General features: G+C 43.4%; 1 protein-coding gene across 1 annotated transcript; it reads right to left on the reverse strand.

Annotated features, from left to right (window-relative positions):
• Positions 1–481: 481 nt before the first annotated feature.
• FZD1 (frizzled class receptor 1) lies at positions 482–4,280 on the reverse strand. Its single transcript, XM_050333405.1, has one exon. The coding sequence runs from the start codon at positions 4,047–4,049 to the stop codon at positions 2,307–2,309; it is 1,743 nt and encodes a 580-aa protein (XP_050189362.1). The 5' UTR covers positions 4,050–4,280; the 3' UTR covers positions 482–2,306.
• Between the last annotated feature and the right edge of the window lie 18,290 nt (positions 4,281–22,570).

Here is a 22,570-nt window from a genome sequence, read left to right on the forward strand (position 1 = left end):
AGAACAAAACTATTTTACTCATTAAAACGTTTTGACTATATTGTAACATAGTCTGAGTGTCATTTTAAGCAGAATATCATTTTAAGGGAATTTTTTTTTTTTGTATTTTAATAGGAAAGGAAGAAGAAAGGCTAAGCTGAGGGAATCCTTTTCTGCAACCAAAAAGAAAACACCGCTTAAAAAAGAAAAAGAACTGGAGAGCTTCTTTCTTCTCCTGCAGTTCTCTTCTTGGATTTCATACCACCGACCGTACCCTGTCAGAGATCTTGAACAGTTTACGTTACTTCTTCTGAACGATTAATCTAGACTGGCCCAGAAATAGAAGATAAAATGCACAATGAATTCCTACACTGAATTCCAGCTTGTTACTGTGAACTCAACATAAGAGAAGAGGAATCCCACATATCTTGTAGTATATACACTGCTTTCACACAGTATTTGAGTTCATCAGAGGAATACATAAGGGACAAGATAGTTTTGTACAAAACCTCAATTTATTTCAGAGAAATTAAAAATATGGTATTTAATATATATAAATTTCTATTCCTCTATAAATATAGATGATCTTGTGATAATGAACAGAAATAAATGCATACCAAATTAAAATAATTTTGCATTTCAGGGTATGGTAGCCATAGATAATGTTTATGAACCTAAATACAGGCATTTGTAATATTAAAAAAAAAGTTTAAAACAATACAATCAGGAGAGAAGCATTCTGCTGTTTTTCATACAGAGGTCTACATATTCAAATGCATCTGTCGAAAGTTACAATTTAATCTTTAACTTTTTTTATGTATTAGAAGCACAATCCCACATACCCAGGAGCATATAGGGTAGTAGATATACTGCACACATGGTATCTTATCCTTGCAGTATGCAATGTTATTACTGGACCGAAAAAGAGGGGGGAAAGAAAGCAGATATTCTTTCAAGTCTCACATCTCACCAGAGTGTTTACACATTCTGGTTTTCTGTTTTCCCTTCGATCGTTTTTACTACTGGCAAAAAATCATCACACCTTCATTATGTGTAATGAATTAAATCTCAATGAATTAAAATTCAGAGGAATGGCAGCGGCTCCAGTGTTTCCCATATGAGAAGCCGGTGTATCAATATAATTGGGGGGGAGGGGAGGCGTGTACCAACAAAAGCCTCAAACTGAACGCTGTGTTTTATTCCGACGGAGCTCTTTTCACCGAGCCCGCATTTCCTGATCCTGCTGACCCCAGCCGGCCGCGGCCCGGCGGGGAGGGACCGGGGCAGGCGGCAGAGGGAGCACCCGCGGGGCTCCCCCGGACCTCAAAGTGGGCTTAAAAAACACCACAGCAGGAGGGAATTTCGGTGTCTTTCTGTCCCCAGCCACCTCCTGAGCCATCGGACGTGCTACAGGTGCAGGCGGTGCTGAACCCCAACTCCTACAGGGAACGGGGCCAACTCCTCCCGAGCCGTGTGGGGCCCCGCAGACGGCCCAGCCACGGGCACCGCCAGGCGCTCCCCCCCACAGAGCGGCCGCTGCTCCGGGCAGGGCTGGATGATCGCACGCCCCGAGAAGGGCCCGGCGGGGTCAGCGAGGCCGGGCTCGGCGCAGCGCCGTCCCTGCGCCATGGCCAGGCGGCTCCACGTCCTCCCCGTACGGGGACGGGATACAGTCCGTCCTCCTCCACACGGGGCCGGGGCGGGAAGCGGCGCTCCTGCCCATCTCCACCTCGAGGCCGGGATCAGGACCCAGCCCGGATCAAGGGGCGATCCCGGCCGCGGCCGCAACCCCGCTCCGGGCCCTGCTGCTCATGCAGCTGAAATTCCAACCAAAGCCATCACAAAACCTCTGTGGGGGAGAAGAAAAGAGTTTTTTTTCGTTTCTCTTACCAGGAGCTTTTCCCATCCTGCCCCACGAAATAAAATCCAAATTCTTTTTTTCTTTAAATAAAACAGGGGAAGGGGGGGAGCGAGAAAGTAAAATCCGCAAACGGGTTAAAAGTGTCCTAAATAATTAAAAAAGTGAGGTTTTTTGTAATTTAAATACAAATATACTTACAAAATCTTACAGAGGCTATTTACATCCCTCTCCCCCAACCCGACAATGCGTTCAGCTCCTACAGGAGACTACCCGAGCAGCGCGGGGAGGGCAGATCCGGGCGGTCCCGGGCCCCGGAGTCCCCCCCTGCTCGTCCTCCACTCCCTGCCGCCGGTGGAAGACACTTGCAGTCCCCAAAGTTTGCCCAGGCTGGGTACGGAGCTGCTTCCCGAGGCAGAGCCTCGGTCCTTTGGCCGCCCACATCCCCCTGACCCGGCAGGCAGGGGTCTCAGACGGTCGTCTCACCCTGCTTGCTGTTGGTGAGCCTGGTGTAAAACTTCCTCCAGGAGTTCAGGGTTTTCCCAGACCAGATCCAGAAGCCCGAGGTGATGCCCACAATTAAAGTCATGAGATACTTGATCATGAAGACAGTGAAGTCGGGACTCATGGGTGGGTGGTGGCTGCTATGGTTGTTGGGGCAGGGAATGGCATAGCTCTTACAACTCTGTGTGACCCAGCTCCTCTCCCACTGTTCCCTAAAAGCTTGCTCATAAAAATAGCAGGCAATGACGATGGTGGCCGGCACCGTGTAGAGGACGCTGAAGATGCCTATCCTCACCATGAGCTTCTCCAGCTTTTCTGTCTTGGTGCCGTCGTGCTTCATGATGGTCCGGATCCTGAAGAGGGACACAAAGCCAGCCAGCAGAAAAGAGGTGCCGATGAACAGGTAGACGAACAAGGGGGCCAGCACGAAGCCCCGCAGGGCATCCACGTTGTTGATGCCCACAAAGCAGACGCCGCTGAGAACGTCCCCATCCACTTGTCCCAGGGCCAGGATGGTGATGGTCTTGATGGCCGGCACGGCCCAAGCAGCCAGGTGAAAGTATTGGGAGTTGGCCTCAATGGCCTCGTGGCCCCACTTCATGCCGGCAGCAAGGAACCAGGTGAGGGAGAGGATGACCCACCAGATGGAGCTGGCCATGCCAAAGAAATAGAGCATCATGAAGAGGATGGTGCACCCCTCCCGCTTCGTGCCCTGCGCCACGGTGCGGGAGCCGTCCTCAGCAAAGCGCTCGTTGCAGACCACCCTCTCCTCCAGGAGGAAGCCGGCGATGTAGGCCACGGCCACCGCCGTGTAGCAGCCCGAGAGGAAGATGATGGGCCGCTCAGGGTAGCTGAACCGCTTCATGTCCACCAGGTACGTGAGGACGGTGAAGAGGGTGGAGGCACAGCAGAGCACCGACCAGATGCCGATCCAGGTGCGGGAGAAGCGCAGCTCCTCGGGTCCGAAGTACATGAGCCCGTAGAGGCGGCCGGGCTCGCAGGGCGCCCCGCAGTCCTTCTCCCCCAGGAAGCGGTAGTTCAGGTAGGAGGGCACTTTCAGCGCCCGCGGGCAGGTGAAGCGCCCGCGGGGCTCGCCGGGCCCCGGGCCCCCAGGGCCGCCGCCGGCGCCCCCGCGGTGGGGGTTGCTGGTCCAGCTCTCGGGGCGCAGGGCGGGCGTGGGGGTGCCGCGCTCGGAGGCATTCTGCCCCACGCACAGCTCGCCGGCCCCGTGCACCGGGAACTTTTCGCAGCGCAGCGTGTCGGGCCACTGGAAGCCGAACTTGTTCATGAGGGCCTCGCAGCCCTGTCGGGCCCGCTCGCAGAGGGAGCGGCAGGGCGGCAGGGCCTGCTCCAGCACGGTACACACCGGCGCGTACATGGAGCAGAGGAAGAACTTCAGCTCGGCCGAGCACTGCACCTTCACCAGCGGGTAGAACTGGTGCACCTCCAGCCCCGCGTCCTCCTGGTTGGTGTGGCCCAGCAGGTTGGGCATGATGGTCTGGTTGTAGGCGATGTCAGTGCAGAGCGGGATGGAGATGGGCTGGCAGTAGCCGTGGTCCGGAATGGAGATGCCCCGCTCGCCGTTGGACTGCCCCCCGACCGGCAGCGCCGCCGCCCAGAGCAGCACCAGCAGCAGAGGCAGCCGCGGGCACCGGCCGCCGCCAACTTCCCCGCCGCCGCTCGCCGCCGGCCCGCGCCGCTCGGCCATGCTCAGTCGGTGCCGCCTGCCCTGCCGGGCTCCCGCCGCCCCGCCGCCGCTGCCGCCGCTGCTCCTCCCGGCCCGAACTTGCGACTCATGAAGGGGGCGGCGGGCAGGGACGGGGCAGCCCCGGCCGCCACTCGCGCGGCCGCGGCGCGCAGCTCTCCCCGCACCGGCGGCAGCGACCGCCGCGCCTCCAACTACGGCCGTCGCCTCCGCCGCCGCCGCCGCCTGACCATTTGTGCCGGCCCCTCGAGCCCGCGCCCCTCGCCTCGCCGCGCCGCGCTCCCTCCGACCGGTTTCCAGGCGCCCCGCAGTCTGCCTTCACCGGAGGGAGGAGCCTTGAAACCGACGCCGAACTTTCCTGCGTAAGGGACCGTCTCCCAACGCCTCACCCGGGGGCGGGCGCAGGCGGGCGCGGGGCTGCCCCGCGCCGCGCACAAAGGCGGCGGGGGCGGCGCGGGGGAAGGGCCCCTGCCGGGGGGGAGAGCGGGGGACGGGGCCGCGCCGTGTCGGTCCCGGCTGCTCTGGGAGTGTTTTTGGGTGTCCCGGTGATGACGATTGTTGAGGCCGTTGAATGGCGCACCCCGATGGGGCCGCGTCCCGGCACCTCCCCGGAGGGCAGGCGGGCTAATCCCGGCGGGAGGATCAATATTTGGCACACAGCGAAGGGCAGGGTTGGTGGGTGAAGGCTGCTCCGCTGTCAGGGCTCTGCTCCGGGGAGCAGTGAGCAGTCAGGGCGTCTGTGGAGGGCTGAAATGGGGGAGACGGATTTATTGCGGTCACTTGGGGCGCGGGCAGGAGCGGCGGCAGCAGCAGCAGCAGCATGCGGACACAGCCCGCGATGTGCATATCGCACATACACCGCCGTGATGTGCGAGTGGCCAAAACTCGCCTCCCCCCAGAGATACTTTAAGTATCTCGCTACCGAGCTGTTGCCACTGCGTTATCTGTGCCTTCCATCGTGTCCACAGCAGCAGCCTGAGATACGAAAATAATCCCAGCAGGATTTTGCCATTCCCCTTCCTCCCTCTGCCTAGTGGTCAGCTATTCCAGAGTAATTCAAGATGAATGCTCTGTGACTTGCAATACCTCCCATCAGGCTTTTGAAAATTTTGCTATATTCTGGGGAGGGAGTGAAATGGGCATAGAGTGCCTGCCAGCAGTGTCCATTTCTGCACCTCCGGAGCACCTTTGCGCAAACAGAATGGAGGTCCTGTTGGCTCTGCTGAAAAGCGTAGTCCAGAGAAATGATGGAGGCTGAATGGGGGATTTACAATAATCTGTAACTGAAAAAGAGCAATAAACTGCTCCCGGAGAGGAGAAGAACCCTACACCGTTCTCCATTCAGTAACCAAGACTCTGCATCGTGTATATGAATGTCCTTGTATTTGTCCGAAGGTTAATTTTGCCATTTAGAGCTGAACCAGGCATGGAACTTCTCTGGCCAGCTGTCTTCCTTCTCTGTAGCATGCGCTCACCCTTTCTGCCTTACATACTAATGAGCTGCAAAAATCCATTCGGACTAAGACGTCCAGCAGTTATTTCTAGCTGTCACAGGTGGCAAGGGTTAATAGAAGACATCCGTATTTCTTGGATAGCTATAGATAAAATTTGGACCATGCTATTTAGGCCACTTTCTTTCTCCCTGTAGTACTGTCCCACATTCAAACTAATTAATAGCGAAATCTGTGCTGTGTAACGACTGCAGGAGTGAGATCATGTTTAGAAATTGCACATCCTTAAATATGTTGATTGCTGATGTCCTTGTTTACTGAGGTTCATTGAGTTCTGTCAAAAACTCTTTTCTAAGAGGACCATAGTTCAAAAATGATACACACAAATATCTTTTTCCATCTTCTGCCGAAAAAAGTTTGGTTCCTTGAATATTGTATTTATAGTTTTAAGCTACAGATTTTTCTCTTCAGATCTACACTCAGTAATTAATATTAGTAACTCTTTTCTAGCACAAAACCTAATTTATATCCAGCCCTAAATGGCAGTATTGTTTCCCTGTTCATCCTAAAATGATTGAACACTGGATCTTTAGATAGGAACAAGTATTATACATGCTGTTTCTCACAGAAAATGAGTGTGAATTTCTGACTAGTCTTGGAAAGCCTCCTTGACTTTCTGCCTCTCTTCTTCAGACCTGGGGACACATCACACAATCCAGGAAAGGTAATTAAGATGCCTACTTCCATCATCAGTTGGTTGGAATTCTATCTATGGGGATCTGCATTTGAAATATTTAGGAAACACTTCTCAGACTGAAAAAACAGTGAGAAGTTGCTGTTCTAAGCTGCTGTCTGCAACAAGCTAGAAGACGGTTCTAGTGGAAAGAGCAGTGTATACAGGAAAGGTTTGTACATGTAGGTAACGGATTTTTTCAGACCAGTTGGTATAGAAGGAAAAGCAGACACATTTCTGGAATAACAAGCTATATTTTTGGTTCTGAAGCAGTAACTATCAAAATTGCAGTAATTATCTAAAAGCTAAATGCAACTTCAGAACTGCTGCGAGTTCAGATGTAACAGTAAGACCAGCTCAGTAAGAAAAAGTGGGAATGGAGGGGGTGTTGTGGGAGGGCTGGGACCCAGTAAGTTCAGAAAAGTTCCTAGGACTTGCTAGTTTTAACTGTTTAATGATTTTTCACATAACAGAACAAAATCCTGTGTGGAAAAGAATCTTCCCAGAAGCACTTGTCCTACATTTCAAACACCCCAAACCACAAAACTCATCATTAGAGCTTAATCCTCTGTGGTCCAAAACACCAGATAAATTTAAACTGTGCCTGAGCAAGAAATCTAAGATGTGTTGATGCCTGTCGACTACTACGGCAATGAACACTCCCTGCCATCAAATCACCATCATACTTTGGTCTTACATTTGATGTTCCAGGGCTACAATGTACTTTATCCTGTGCACGGCTGTATTCCTTGTAGTTTTGCTGCTGAAAATGACTACTCAGCTCCAGCATGAACTCCCAGAGACTAACTTCATATTCCAAACACAACTCTGTTGGTGAGGGACTGTTTCTCACAAAACAGAACATTCTCCCTCTCCCCTTTCAGACCTGATCCTTAAGGAAAACAACAGATCTTCTCCCACAGAAGTGCACATGGTAACTAGGTTTCCTAACTCTGTCAAACACCCAAAACTGGGGACTCAGCAGAGATGCTGGTCTGCCAACACACTGTAATTTCTTTCTGCTTCCACATACCACCATGTCTTCTGCTTACCTCTCTCCAAATCAACAGACTGTAAGGTACTTGTCTCTCCTGTTTACTTAGCTCATAAATGTCAGTCTTTCTCCCATCCTTAACATCATTAATGTCTTCTCTATTCTAAAGCTACCACCTTCTTCCTTTTGAGAGATGGATGGCTTAATTAAGGAGTATCTTAGCAAATGGTAAACAATTTCTCTTAACTGAAAGACGATTCTAACCCAAAGAAAAGTTTGTGTGACCAAAAGTTAAAAGTTGACTTTGCCTCATATTGAGCATGAATCTTCACTAATTAGAAAATTTAATACTTTTTGGGTGCAGGGTCATTAGTTCTGGGTGGAAAGAAAGGATTTTTGAGATCTGTGTAGAGAGAGGGATTAAAATTTGTAATGTATGATGGGCAGCAGCAGTGTCTATACTAAATTTGTGAAGTCTCTTGGAGTTTCCAAATGAGGCAGTACATGTCCACAGCTCAGGTAGGTCACATTTCAATCTGCGTACTGGCAGTACGCATCAAGTCCTCATGATGCACAACCAGGGGCACTTGCTGAATAATTAGTAGCAAGATTGTAAATGCAGTGAAATGAAGGAGAGATGATTACAGTGTTATACATCTCAAACTGTAAGATGAAATAAGGTACACCCTTACATTGCCATATTAAAACTACCATATATTTCTGATGATAAAATCGTTAATGCAGATAATACACACTCCTTAAACTAAACTGTTTGACCCTAAAAGTTGAGAGAGAGGTCTACAAAAGACACTGAGACACAGAGGTCTACAAAACAAAATTCTGGAGAAGTACCTGGACATGACTCCCAAGTAGCTTTTAAAGTTGCATGGTAAGGTATTTTTTGTTTTGCAGCATGCCAATGACATAGCCATCTACCCCAGGGCCACAGGCCATAGCATCTCACGGACCTAGTCTTGACAGAAAAACAAAATCCTTAAAATGTAAAAGCCTACCTTGGACACTGACTGTTTCTTGGAACATCTAGAAGATTCTTGGAAGTATGCCTGTGCTGACAAAAATAACAAATGCGTGCAGTGATTGGCAAAGAAAATCAGTAGGAGCTGAATGTGAACCATAGGTGGTAGTGCAGTCAGCAGCCAGAATACTTTCTGCATTGAAGGGTCTCAAGGCAGTACAGCCAAGTGCTTAGAAAGTCATCTCACTGCAGAGGCAGTTGTTATAAACAAGCATTTGACAAGTAATTCTGTTACCATTGGGTGGCCCAGGTCACCTTACCCTCAAATTCATCCCAGCTGCCTTTTATTAATTTGTTATATTAGTTTGGAAATGTCAATTTAGGTTAAAAACTGTACTTTCATTTGTATTTGGGGGTTGTGGGAATAAGAGAAATAGAATGGAAATGCATCTCTAGCCACTGAAGTAAGTGGTAATTTATTCCTGCTGAGTGATACCTGTTGTAAGGCAAATGTTCTACCAGGTAGCATGGGCTAGAAATGAAGAGCAGTTTTTGACCAGCACTGGTGTAAGTCAGCCACCCATTACAGTCATTTTATATGCTTTAAAGAGGCATGAGGAGAAGCGGTATGTGCAGTCAAAGCAAACTACAAAGAGTCTCTTCCTCCCAGTACCCACAGCATTTTTTCCTTAATGCTGTTTATTCAAGATAGATGGAGTATGTGGAGATTTGATTTGGTTTTCTTTTCTGTTCAGAAGAAATGTAGATGATCCCTTGCAAATTAAAGCCGTATGTTGCCTGCCTTCCCTGACATGTTCTGTGCTGGGGTGAGAGGCGCAGGGGCTGCAGCCCAACTGCTGCTGCCAGAATTTTTCCGGAGAACAAGAAAAAGTCACAACTCTTAAAAGGGCAATTGCAGATCACAGCTCATTTTGTTCAGAGAGAATGCGAACATTTTTATTCTCTTTTTATTTCCCTTTCTTGAGCAAGTTCTTCTACAGTTACATACAGTGCCTGAAAACACAGACTCTCTCTTGTTCTTCAAACACAGAGAGGCTGATTTAAGGGCCTAAGATGGCAATCCTTACTCCCTGGAGTAGACCTGCTGATTTCACAGATGCAAGGGAAGGGAGTAGAGCCTCACAAGCCTGTGATGTAAGGAGAAATTATGTGATGAGCTCTTACTTCTGGCCTCACACTGCTCTTGCCATGCTTTAAGTACCTTCCTTTTAAAGAAATGACTCCTCATTTCCACTGATGTAAATGAGATTCAGATCATATTTGCTGCATTAGTATTTCAAGATACACAAATTGAAAAGGTATGTGTATGAGGTGGGGAGATAGAGTGGAGGAAAGTTAGTTTTATGCCTCCTTTAGGTGCATATTTTCCATGAATGCTGTTTTGAGAGTGAGCAGGGTGAGATCAGAGCAGGAGTAATTCCAAGCCTGCATCTTGCCTTTTTCAATGGAATGTGGCTTTGTACATGTTAAAGGACAATCTCAACTTTCCCTTTAGAAAAAAACCTTTTGAGTTTTTACTTTTCTTTATAAAGATAGTTTTAAATATTTAACCAGTGTAAACAGAGGCAAACTGCCCAGCAAGATTGAAAGGAATGCACCACAAGGATCTGCTTGTAAACACTTCTCCCCTAAATACATTCTTCTTTCGTATAGGAGCGGTCAGCTGTATTTTGAAATAGATTTCTTTTCAGAAATTTTGGGTTGGTTGGATGAAAGGAATTGTCTTAAGGATAGACAGGATTAGTGTTCTAGACCTTCCTCCAGTTCTGCAGCTGACTTTTATAGTCTGTACTTCCCCTACTCTTTGACCCTGGCTGCGCAACAACTGTTCAACACTGCTGCACCTCTAGCAGTATATCAGATATCCCATGTGGGCCCCAGATAAACCATCCTTAGTCTGATCCCACAGTCTTCAAAGAGGTGAAAAAGGAGCACTTCGTAAAAATCTCAAAATTCACAGTAGGGAATGTTACCTTAAGGATGATAAAATTTCACTCCCTTTTGTCACAGCTAGTCATTCTGTATCACTCACATTTATCCTCAATTGCAAATTGTTCAAGCCTCTCCTTCCCTAGTATCTCTGTCAGAACATTAACCTATTGCACATTGGTGGGTACATCTGGATTCTTTGCTTCTGGATCTCGTAATGTCTCTGTTTTTCTTAGTGACTAACAAGATTGCGTAATTTTTGCTGGATTTGGACTTATCTATGGAAAGACATACATCTACCATCTGCAGGGATGGTTATTTTAATTCTGTGTATTTTCATAGGACATTGCTGACTAAGAAAATTATTGCAGAGTTCCCAGCACTGAAGACCAGGAGGGCAACCAGGTCCTCTCAGTGTCCCAGGTCTTCTGTCCCCTTCAGTTGTCCAGGTGCTGAATACAGAGTCTATCAAGGTTTGCTTCCTTATCTCAAAGTGTCATACTGGCCTCATGCCCATCATGTCAGGGATGGCTGGTCTCAGCAGCCTCAGCCCCTTTCAGCCACACACAACTGTAGTAGCACCCTCAGCCTTAAGCCTGCACAGCGGGAATGAGCCCATTATCTAGGAGACACAGCCAGTGCGACAGCTGGCTGACTGAATATGTAACATCCAAAAGATTCTGTCATGTTTATGTAATTTTTTATTTTCAGAGGAAAACATCTCCTTTTCCCATTACGACTCTCATTGGTAGCCATACTATTGGAAGCAAGGTCCACTCATGCCCATCGTTACATATTTTACCATGAAAGTGAGAAAGATAAGGACTTCATGTTTATTCTTCAATTTTTGGAGCTCTTAAATTAATGAAGAAGGATATACATAAAATATGCACAGTTAATAGAAACCAATACAAAAGGACGGGAAGGGAAAAGATGAGATACCTACCTTCTGGCTCTTAAGTGTTATCAATTTAAGTTGAAATCGTTAAAATTTGGGAAGTACTTTGCTGATGGTGATTGTTTTGGGTATGGTTGCTCTGCCATTTACTATAGCTAGGCAGATGGACAAAGTATTTCTGCAAAGGCATCGAGATTTTATATTTTTATTTACATACTTTTTTACAATTGTATAGCTGCTTCTTTTAATACATCATGACTTTTTAAAAATGCAGACTAATGTAAATATTTGCTTAAAAGTCTGCACTGTGCCTACACGTACATTCTTCCAAGTACATATGTGATGGTATTAAGAGTTTGGAAGTCTGGGTCCTCTTTCTAGAAGAGAAGGGCTAGAGCAGCTCGTCCTAAACTTAGTCCACACCGCTTGCACAGCAAGCAAAAGGGTTCACCAAACTGCTTTAGGAGGGAATTTTTGCTCCTTCTCACAAATGATGTATTTATGACTTCATAAGTTGCAGCTGATCTGCAGTAGAAATTAGACTGCCATAAAACCACAGCCTTGAACTCACATCTCTGGGATATGCCAGTCAGCATTGCTTGAGCATTAAAAAATGTGACAGAACTGTGTTCCCACATATTGTGTTAAATAGCAGCAGGCTTAAAGATGCTTCAAATCATAGCAAGCCTAATTGTGAGCCAGTATAGCACTCAGAGTGCCAAGGACAGGCACTAATTGGTTTTGCCATGTCTGCTATGCCACTTCTATTACTTTTTTTTTTTTCTCTTTCATAAATGCACAGCACTAGGGATATGAGACTTAAAGGCTTGTCTTTTTTTGGGAAAAAATGCCAATATTAAACTAATCCCCTGTGTAGACACTCTTATTTCAGTTTAAAAGTGCCTTTCATGGCATTAGCAAGTTGATTCCTTGCTGACATAAGCTTAATCAATATGAGGCACTTACCCTGATATAAATTTATCTCCATGATGGGGTTGCACCAGTTTCTCTATGTGTCTTTGAAAAACTATTTAGATAAATCAGTTATTTCTTCAAATTGGCAAGTTCTCACTCATTGAAGATTTTCGATACAGCACTGTGGCCAGCTGAAAAATGAATCACATCAGTAAAATGTAAAGAACTCTTTGCCTTTGTATAGTGCTACCCATTAAAGCTCTGAAAGCTGCAAATATCAATAAACTTAGAGCAGCTTTGCATCTACATTCTTAATCCCCATTTTCTAAATGCAGGAACTTAAATATAGAGAAATGAAGTGCATTTCCAAGGTCAAAAAAAGGAGTATGTGGTAAAGCTGGTTTCAGAAACAGAGCAATGACTTTGAATACCCCTGGTCCCAGCATCTTTCTGAAACCTTACATGTAAAAAGTGCTGGTGCCTGTGTGCTTTCTGGTAATCAGCCCTTTAAAATCAGATTGCCAGAGCTGGACAGATGTATCCAAGAATAACTAGTCTGTAATCTCTCATTTGAGTTTTGTAAATACAAGACTGACTTTTTCTTACTGAAAATCTGCCCTTGTAATAATATCACCACCTTACTAAATATTTATTTCTAGTGGTATCCTCCTTTAGGTATAAACATAGACATTCTAATCTCAATTTCTGAGGCAAAAAGGATATTCTCTACCACTTGTTATGGCTACACCAAGTATATTTTTATCCTAGGAATAAACATTTCAAAGATTACTCTGTGAACAGAGCTTTTTAGACTAGGAAGAGCACCACAATGACAGTATTGATGCAGTAGTATCATCCATTTCTGGAAAAATGGTTATGGTCCAAATAACCACTCTGTGTGCTCTGTATTGAAACAACTATATTAGTCTGAAGCCCTCTAAGAGATGGGTCTGGTCACAAACAAAACCATATATTAGGAAAAAAGATGACAATGTCATGTCTGAATTGATCTCCTCAGATCAGGCTGAGGTTCAGATGGAGTGAGTAATGCTATGGTATGACTGATTGAAAGGTAACAGCATGTAAAATAGACCACAGCTGGGGTTTTCATCATGGAGGGCTTACTCACTCTGTTGTTGAGTGATGCTACTAAAAGTTACTGAAACTTTAAACACGGTGAAAATGTTTTTTAAAGCCTGAGAAAAACCACTTCCATCCTTTGTCATGTATCTCAGATTTATACCTTGAATTCTATTATTTGGAATTCAGTTACACCAATGATTTGCCAAAAGCATGGATACTTACAGCATATTAAGCTACAAAGACCTTAGTTGTGTAGTACAAATGCTATCTGCAATTAAGGCAATTAAAACGGGAACCTTGAGGCAGAACTACTTAAAAAATATTTGCAGACCTATCAAAAGTCTTTCTGTGCCCCTATTCCCAGAGTACCCGGGCACCTCAGCACCTCAAAATCTCTAATGTGTTTGTTCTGAAAGATAAAAGTACTGCTCTGTCTTTTGTTTTGGACAGAGAAATCTAAGGCAGAGAGAGATTAAAATGACTTGTTCAAAGTCAGGTAGGAAATCTGTGATAGAAAAGGGAATTTAACCTAGAGCTGGCACACACATTCTTTTTCCTGAGGCCTATTTTTCCTCCACGGAAATCTTTGGAGGGCTGTGAATCACAGTTGTTTTAAGCCCCCTGAGGGAGATGGTCCCACACCTTGTCCCACTCCCCGCATTTCTCCCACAGCAGCACCCCCAGGGCAGTGGGGAGAAGCAGAGAAATGTGTTGCCCCAGCTGAAAGCTTACCAGCAAAACCCACTGCACTTCCAGTTCAGCAATTCCCTTCTTCAGCTCTTGGCATGGCTGCAGGGTTGCCAGTGCCAGCAGAGGGGAAAGAGAAGGTGTGAGCTGAAAGACAGGAGAGGAGGGGATGGTTCCTGTCAGCAACAACCCCAGCTTTGACGGGCATCAAGCAGTCATGAAGCTTCAGCTCAGACTGCACCTTTGCAAAGCAAATTTAATCATTAGTTATTCTGACTCGAACTAAAAATATAGTCATAGCTGGACCAAATGCTGAGGTTACAAATATTGTGAGAAATCCCTATTGTTTTGTTCCTTCCAGTACTGCAAAGGGAAATTGAGGGACCTGGGAGTAGAAAAGACCTTGAATCACCTTGATGTTCACTCATTCCCTGAATAGGGGGGCAGCAGGAGTTGAGGCCATAATTTTATCACCTGCCCCCTGCTATGTATAGCAGGACCCTTGACAACGGATTTGTTTAAAGCCACAGTATTAGTCCATGGCCAGGCTATCACCTTAGACTCTCATAGTAGTGTACAAGCTTCTTAATATCTATTTTCTTATCTGAAAAGCAGTCAAGATGATAGATGAATGTTCTGACTAAGCATGTTTATATTTATGTATTTACTTGCTTCATCGCCAGTTTCCTTTCCCTACCTCCCTTTTATGCTCTAACTAATAAATGTCTCCGTCACCATGCCATTGTCAATAGCAATTTAAATTACACATCAGACCATGCAAGCAGCTCACACATTATCAGTTAATAGGAAGGAAAACCCCAAGGACAGTGGTGCAGAGCAGTCTTGTCTGCCAGTGTGAGCTGCAGAGTACCATTTCTGAAGGGGATGTACTCCTCTGTTACTGTGAGGAGATAGCTGTCTGCCACTGAAAAACTCTGGATTGGGCAGATTAACTTAATTTAATAGCCAGATAACCTGTACTACTGCTGTGGAGTGGATCTCCCAGTGCCACTACTCACGCTAAGGAGCAGGTGTCTTCATGGGAGAAGAACTAGCCCTTGGTTAAGAGGAAATGGTGCAAGAGGAGACACAAACGCTGTGCCTTTTATGTTGTGGGTAGGAGGTAGAGAGTCCTGAGTGCTTCTCAAAAAGCCTAACCAGTGATTTTGAGAACATGTCATGGCAGATGGGTATTTGTCATACTGTGCAGCAAATCCTCAGTGAATACATAAATTAAAAAAAGACCTCCATAAAAGAAATTTGACTAGAGGCAAATGGTTAGCAATGATGATCACCAACATGAAAACTCAAGTGTAGGCTAAGAATCTGAATCCTCAGGATTCAAATCTAAACCACATTGTAAAATATTTGGAGCAACTACTAGACAAGAACTTAGATATGGAATCGTTCAATTAAAAATGAAGTTGAAAAATCCCAACATTTTAACTTTGCTGATTAGTGTTGGGTGATTATTTATCTCAAGCTGGTCAGAGAAGGTTTGGCTGGGATTTGAAATGGAGGTTTCATAGATATACAGTATTTTAGCGTGTGCCCAAATATTTTACCTCCTCTTCCTTTGGCCTATATATAGGCAGTGGCACTTTGGCTGCCTCTGACAGCAATGAAAATGAGATTTTCTTCAGTATGTACTTTGCCTTTAAAAGGACTCCCAGTTTTTTTCCCCAAGAGAATCAGATGATCAGATGATCTTTTAGAAACAAAAGGACAAACTATAGGGAGGATTATTTACTATAGTGCTTGTGTTAACTGCCTTTTGGCTGAGGTAATGGACATGACACCTAAAATCAGCAAGAATATTTAGTGGAAGTACCTACTAGCCTAATCCACAAATTCTCACAGCATGCACATAGTCATTATTTCACTACTCTTGTTTTTTCTTTAAAAATTCTCACTCTCTCTTTTCTTAAAACAGTAAAGAACCAAGGAACTCATAATATCATACTTAGGCTGACAGCTTTTAACCCAAGGAACGTAATCTGCCCTTACATTTTATCAAGATAAATTCCAGACATAATTAGTTTTCCCAGACTCAACTCTTGGCCTGTGTTTCTCACAAGTTGATAATCACCCAATAAAAATAAATAAAAATGTCACCCTTCCATATTAATATCTGACATTGCTCATAGCTGATACTGCTCAGAGATCCCTTTTGCATCTGCAGAAGACAGCTGTGTCTTTCTCACTGCTGCTCCCTGACCAATTCTGTGCAGCACATGTAGCGTCATGCATAGCTTTCTCATGTTGCTGTAGACTAATGACAAAGAAATTGGGTGTGTATTTTAGGACATTTCCATTTTGTAACCAGACATCTACCCTATCTTATAGCAAGAGGGATTATAATACAGACTGTCAGTGCTACACTATTACAGTTTATTTCCATACCATGCTGGAGGAGAAGGGAGATGTGAAGTTGAAGGTCAGAGCGTGAGAAATGTCTCCTGTAGGTGCTTGGTTTATAATTGCCCAGGATAGAGCTGCTTTATTGAGGTTTGTTGTCATAGTAAAGGTCCCAAGAAAAACAGGGTTGCTTTTTTTTTTTTTTTTTTTTTTTCCTGGCATCTATCAGTGTCAGTGGATGCCCACAGCCATAGCTGGGAGTATGCCCTCACTTCTGGCCTCTGATCTGAACAGCTTTTGCTCCTGCCGTGGGGAGCTGCTGGGCAGACAAAGCAGTAGGGAGCAGGCAGCACCCCAGGTAATAAAATGTCCCATTTCCATTCAGCTCTATGGAAAATTCTAAAAGCTTTGATGTCTGAAGGCATATGCACTCCAGCAGAGAAAACTTCACAACTCATCCTCTCTTTAGCCAAGAGTAGATCTTTTCTATTATCTCACAAGCTGCCTGACAACACAACACATATAAAAATTGGCGCTATCACCCTATCAGATCATAAACCAGCTTTCCTGAATGTTATTACAGCAATTCTTAAGTGAGATAAAAATTAGTAGTTTAATAACTCTCCTTAGAAGGTTGCTTAGTATACCCAAAATAAGGCTCAGTGCAATTAATTTGACTAAACAATTCAGAAGAAAATACATTAATGTGAAAAGTATAATGGAGGAATTACCACGTGAATGTTCTAATAGCCTAGATTCTAAAACACATAAGGGTATCAGGGACCTGGCAGACACCAGAATCCATAATTTCCACTATCATATGTTTTTGCAATAGAAAGTAGAATTAAGTAAGCACATTCTTTGCTATTTAATTAAAAGAATAATAATGTTGATAGTGAACCAGAAAGCACAGCTCTGTTCACACACTCGTAGTCAAGACAGTGCAACCATTTCACCCATGCAACTATTTCACTGTGGCACTTGATCCCCTTGGTACTGAGCAGGTAGAATGTGCTCTCTTACAGAGCCACTCTTCAGATTCATCCAGCAATAAAGGCAGAATATGTCCTTTCATTTATGCTTCATCTCACGGTTCTGCTGTGCTCCTGCACTGGGAACAGGTGGTGTTTGAACTGCCCTGGGCAGAAGGTGCCCAGTTCTGACCAGGCACAGCAGTACCAGGAGACTGAATGTGCCAGAGTTATGCCATGGATGCCCAGGACTGCAGACAGAGGTGCTTCGGTTTTTTGTGTATGACCCCAGCACAGCTATGGAGTTGCAACCTGTAGAATGCCCAAGTTTTCAGAGTTTCATACCCCTGTTCCCTTTGCACTTTCTACAAGGTAAGAATGAGCAGATACCACAGAACAGCAGCTTCATAGTAACTTGTTAAGCTCCGGTAGCTGATCTGGGCACACAGTTTCTCCACCCAAATTCAATTAACATCAGAAACACTGGGGAGAGGAGAGAGTAGATAGTGCTGCAAGCATTTTGCTAGCTGTGTACATCCAACACTGTGCTGGCTTGCTTTTGGAACCCTGGTGGCAGGAAATAAGCAGCAGCTATGGTAGCAGAAATTGCAGGAGAGGCAAGTTCCCATCTGAATAGTTCCTGCTAAACCATGGAGATCCAAAGAGCAGACTTGGTTACTGATGTTGGCCTTCAGTCTGCTGCAACCAAGAATTTTAAATCTGGCTGCATAACAGTGCATAAATTCATATTAACGCACATTGGATGGTTTCAGGAGCTCTATCTTCTGTCCCATGAGGATAGAAACTTGGTTTTTAGGGATCACTTTGAAGGAATCAGACTTCAAAAAAATATCATAAATATGGCTATATTAGCTGTGCATACAGCTGTGATAAGCTGGGCCTTGTTCCAGTAATCCTGATCATGTTTGTTTGTTTTTTTTTAAAGTACAAAACATTTACATCACTGACTTGAAAGTTCCTGGTAGTTATGTTGATTGAATATTGGTTCTATTTATGTTTGCAGACAAAGAAGAGTGAGAAGAAAAGTGAGAAGAGCAACAAAGTGGTCAGAAGTGGGATAGCTGCAGGAACAGAAAGTGTAATGTCAAGCTATTGAAGGCTGCCACTGCAAGCACCAGCAAAACAGGCAAACAGATACTCAGATGTTAAGGGACACAAGGAGGTTGCAGCTAAAGGCAGTACCTCTACCAGTTTTAAGGAGAGGAAGATCCCCCTGATCCAGTTAACTACAGAAGTTTAACCTTAGTCACTGGTGGAAAAAATTATCCTGAACATATTTACCAATATATTAAGACCAGTTTCAGAGGAAGCAGAGGGCCAGATGCAGTATGACTTCACAGCAGACACAAGCTGTATTGATCAAATTATCACTCTTGACAACTGATGAGAGGGAAGCAATAAAGGTGGGTTAAAGCTTTTCGAGGAAAACAATCGGTTGAGTGGATACAATTTAGAGAGTGTGGATATCATATGGTGTTTCAGATAACTGTAATTCTAAAAGGTGCATGTTGAGACTCCCGTAGTGCAGTAAGAAATGGGAGAAATGTCAAGCAATTGTCAAGTCCAAGGAGCAGGGTAACATAGAATGACACAGAATGAAGCTGAATGTTGCTGTTAGACGGCTTGGAGGGGGCATAATTTTGAAAGATCTATAGCAAAGGTTTCCATTAAATACAAATTATAATTGATCACTGGCAAATATGTCTGATTTAATGAAAGCATTATTTGCCACCTTGGAAAACTGGTTTTGTAGATTTGAACTTAAAACTGGTTCCAAGAAGATGGTATGGAGTTCTAAGAAGATGAGATGGCTGCATCTTGGAGAAGGAAGAGTATATACTGTCCTGACATGAAACATAAAGGAAGTTACAGAGAAGTCCAGTTCTACATGTAGTTATATCCACATCAGCATTAATAAGTTCAGCATCAGTGGTTCAGTAAAGATGAATTAAAACAGTTGTGTACATTAGTCACAAATGGTGCACAGTAGATGATGAGATTATGGGTCAATAAGGATAATACATCTACAATCCATATGGGGTTTTGTCAAATTTATTATTACTTCATGGACTGGAAATAGCTCCAGTAAATGAGATAAAATTGAAAAAAAGACTGGAGACAGCTCTTTGAAATATTGCTGGTAGAAATGGAAAACATTTTAAAATATCAGAGATCGAGTCAGGAATTCAAGGCTTTAATTAAAGCCTTTGATTCACTTAAATTAAAAGGATTATAATGATTATGATAAACTAGACCACAGCAATACATGACACCAAAACCAACCAACCAAAAAAAATGCATTCAAGGCCCAAAAGCTGGTATCTAGTTCATGGCTAGATCTTGTTTAATAGTGGAATAATCCCTGCATAGGAAAGACCAGCAATGGCATAGTGTTCCTCAGATATGGAATGACACTCTAGAAAGCCAGAGAAGAAGAGGACCATTTATGTATTTTGGATGATAATTAAAATACCTAAGTTTTCTACAGCCCTAAAATTTATCTGTCTGGCTATAGAAATAGTCATAAACAATTATCACCATTAAAATCTTGTAAAAAACCCCACAATTTCAGAAGCTTTTTCAAACAATGATGTCAGTGTAGATTCACTGACCTACATATTTAACACACATGCACATACAACACACAGATTTTCACAGCAAGAAGAAAGAAGAGAAAAATCAAATGCACAGAAGCTGCAGAAATACTATGTGCTTGCCAAGACTCAGACACAAGTCTTCACAGGAGTCTGTTCGCAAGCCAATTCATATTTGAATAATTGAAACAACATCTAATGGAAATTAAATATATACAATAAAATATGTGTGTATTCACCTTTATGATGAAAGTATTAATACAAAGGTACAATATTGAGATTGTCTAGGAAAACGTCCTGGAAAATGTAAAAGCTTTGTGTTCAAAGGATTTAGAAAATAAACTCCCTTTCTGTGGAGCCCTGCCCCTTGGGATTTGGCATAAGAAAGAATAGAGAATTTCTAAGAAATATCAGGTTTTCTTTGCTGGCATATTTTTTACTTTGTTCTGAATGGAAACAACTTGAGCTCAAAAGGTAAATTTCATTGACTGTAGATTTTCCTAAGTGTGAGTTTAGCAGAGAAAGCAAAAGAAAGCAAAGGATGTACTAAATATGACTGCATTTTACAACCCCTTTCTTCTTCATCTTTTGATAAGTACTTAACAGAAGTCTATTCAGTGAAAGCTGCCAATTTTTATTTTTACCATATGTACAGATTGAGAATGTCAGAGGAAATGTGTATGGCAAATTAGGGTGAACTCTGTGGCCTGAATGTTAAATGAGAGGGCAAATTATGCAGGATTTGTCTACCATTTCAGTGCTCTCATTTGTCATTTCTTTGGGCAGGGCACCTTTATAAGACTATCCTGAAGATATTATCATAATGGAATGTTTTGCATAATGGAAAACACAGTCACCTCAGATCTTCTTTTGCATGACAAACCCTTGATTAGAAAAATAATAGGATGGAAATGGAATTTGTATTTATACAGGCAGGCATCAGAGCCAAGGACAATGGAAGCTGACCTCAATACACTGGAGAACTGACATAGGCAGATGCAAACCCTCTCTCTTTACAGTAAATTTAGCCTAGAAATAGACTGGGAAACAAGCAGGAGTCATGTAAAACTCTTCCTATGGTGAAAAGTTTCTTATGAGAAGAGTATCTGTGATATATAGAGGATATCACACATTTTCAAATGACTCATAACTCTTGTTGCACTGCAAGGCCCACATTATACTCCTGTGAAAACAAGAATGTTTTGATATTGGACAAAATGGTAAATGTTTAAAATTTTCTATCACACTTCTTATTCGACTTTGGCAACTTACAGTCTGTGAGTCCATTGATGTACAGTTAGAAAATAGAATAAATATACTGCCTTAAATCATCATAGCCAACCATTTAAATAATTAGGAACAGGATTATTATTTTCACAATTGAATATAGCCATGCTCCTGTAGTCATCTAAATTAATGCACACATCTGCATATGTGTTTATGGGATTTCTGCTGATGCACACGTGTCATTAGACACGTAAACCCACTGGATTTATTTAATTAGTCAGTATTAATTGCAAAGTTTATTTTGCACACAGAAACAGAAAGTCTTGAAAGTGTAAAATAATTTGGAAGACTCTCTTCGAGGAAATTCTAAAATCAAAAGGTAGATTTTACTAACTCTTGGCTTTCTTACTAATCTAAGAACATAATGTGCTCTTACATGACTGGACTTAACATTGGTCCAACTTGGAAGACAAGATTATTTCATTACTGTCAGTGATCTTCAGAGCACTAAACAGTGTTGTTCTTTGCCAAGATCATATTGTCAGGTTTGACATGGATTTTGGATGATAAAAATTCCAACACTGGTGGTTTAGACAAGACCCAAATAAAATTTACTTAAAAAACCTAGCCTAAAATATGGCACCTGTGATATTGTGAAGGTAATATTGTGGTAGCGGGAGTTTCACATGCTGGGAGAGTGTAAATGCAAATTACAAATATGCTCATACTTATTTTTACAGTCATCCTGAACTAAAGACCATTGGCAAATCTTGATACTTTATATAGCCTGGGAAAAGAATCAGTATATTTTTCTGAGGCACCACATCTCACTTTGATAAGGATAAAATCTTAGCCTGTCTTTGGTTTTCTGATAGCCATTTCCTTTCTGTCTCCCTCACTGTGATTTGTTGAGGTGATCTTAGTCTGATACAAAGGCTCTTAATGCCCAGAACTGCCGTTAAAAGCAGCAAGGATGGGTGTATCCAGCATCTCTCAGGATCAAGCTTATAATTTTTAGCTGTAAATATCTGTATGACTAGAGTTACATGTGTCAGCTTTAAGATGGTGTCATGATTTCATTGTGGTCAAAGATCTTGAAAAAGGAAAGCATGGCTGATCTCTGTACAGTGTCTGTTCATGTTTATTATCTTAACAGCAAACTCAGAGCTGATTGCAGTTTGGCCCTTATCAGTTTTTGCTTCTAGCAACGGATAAAATCATTTCAGCTTGCTCAGGAACAGATCCATTCTTAAGTAAGACACAGCTTTACAGAGAACTGACAGGTAATAGTAGCCTTTATTTTTCAGCAAAAGCACCTTTTTAATGTAAAAAATGACACAAAGTGTCACAACATTTAATATGCATATATGAACAATGGCTAATGAAGTATGGGATTAGTACTGCAGATTGCTTCACCTGGCTTCTAGTGACCTGTAAATAGACTAGTTAATTAGAAGACTAAAAAGATAACCCAGTTTAATGATCATACATAATATGCCTACCAGAATCCCCTGACCAGCAGTATAGTTACTTTCTTTGAGGAATACTTTGCAATGTATTAGAGAATGAATCTCCCTTCTTCTTCCACAGCAAGAGAATGACAGCCAGACAACCCCCCTACTAGCAGTCTGAACCCAGAAGCACATCCATCCATATTCCCAAATGC

Source organism: Myiozetetes cayanensis, unplaced genomic scaffold (genome assembly GCF_022539395.1).
Source record: "Myiozetetes cayanensis isolate MyiCay16 unplaced genomic scaffold, myiCay2020 scf1, whole genome shotgun sequence".
NCBI lineage: Eukaryota > Metazoa > Chordata > Aves > Passeriformes > Tyrannidae > Myiozetetes > Myiozetetes cayanensis.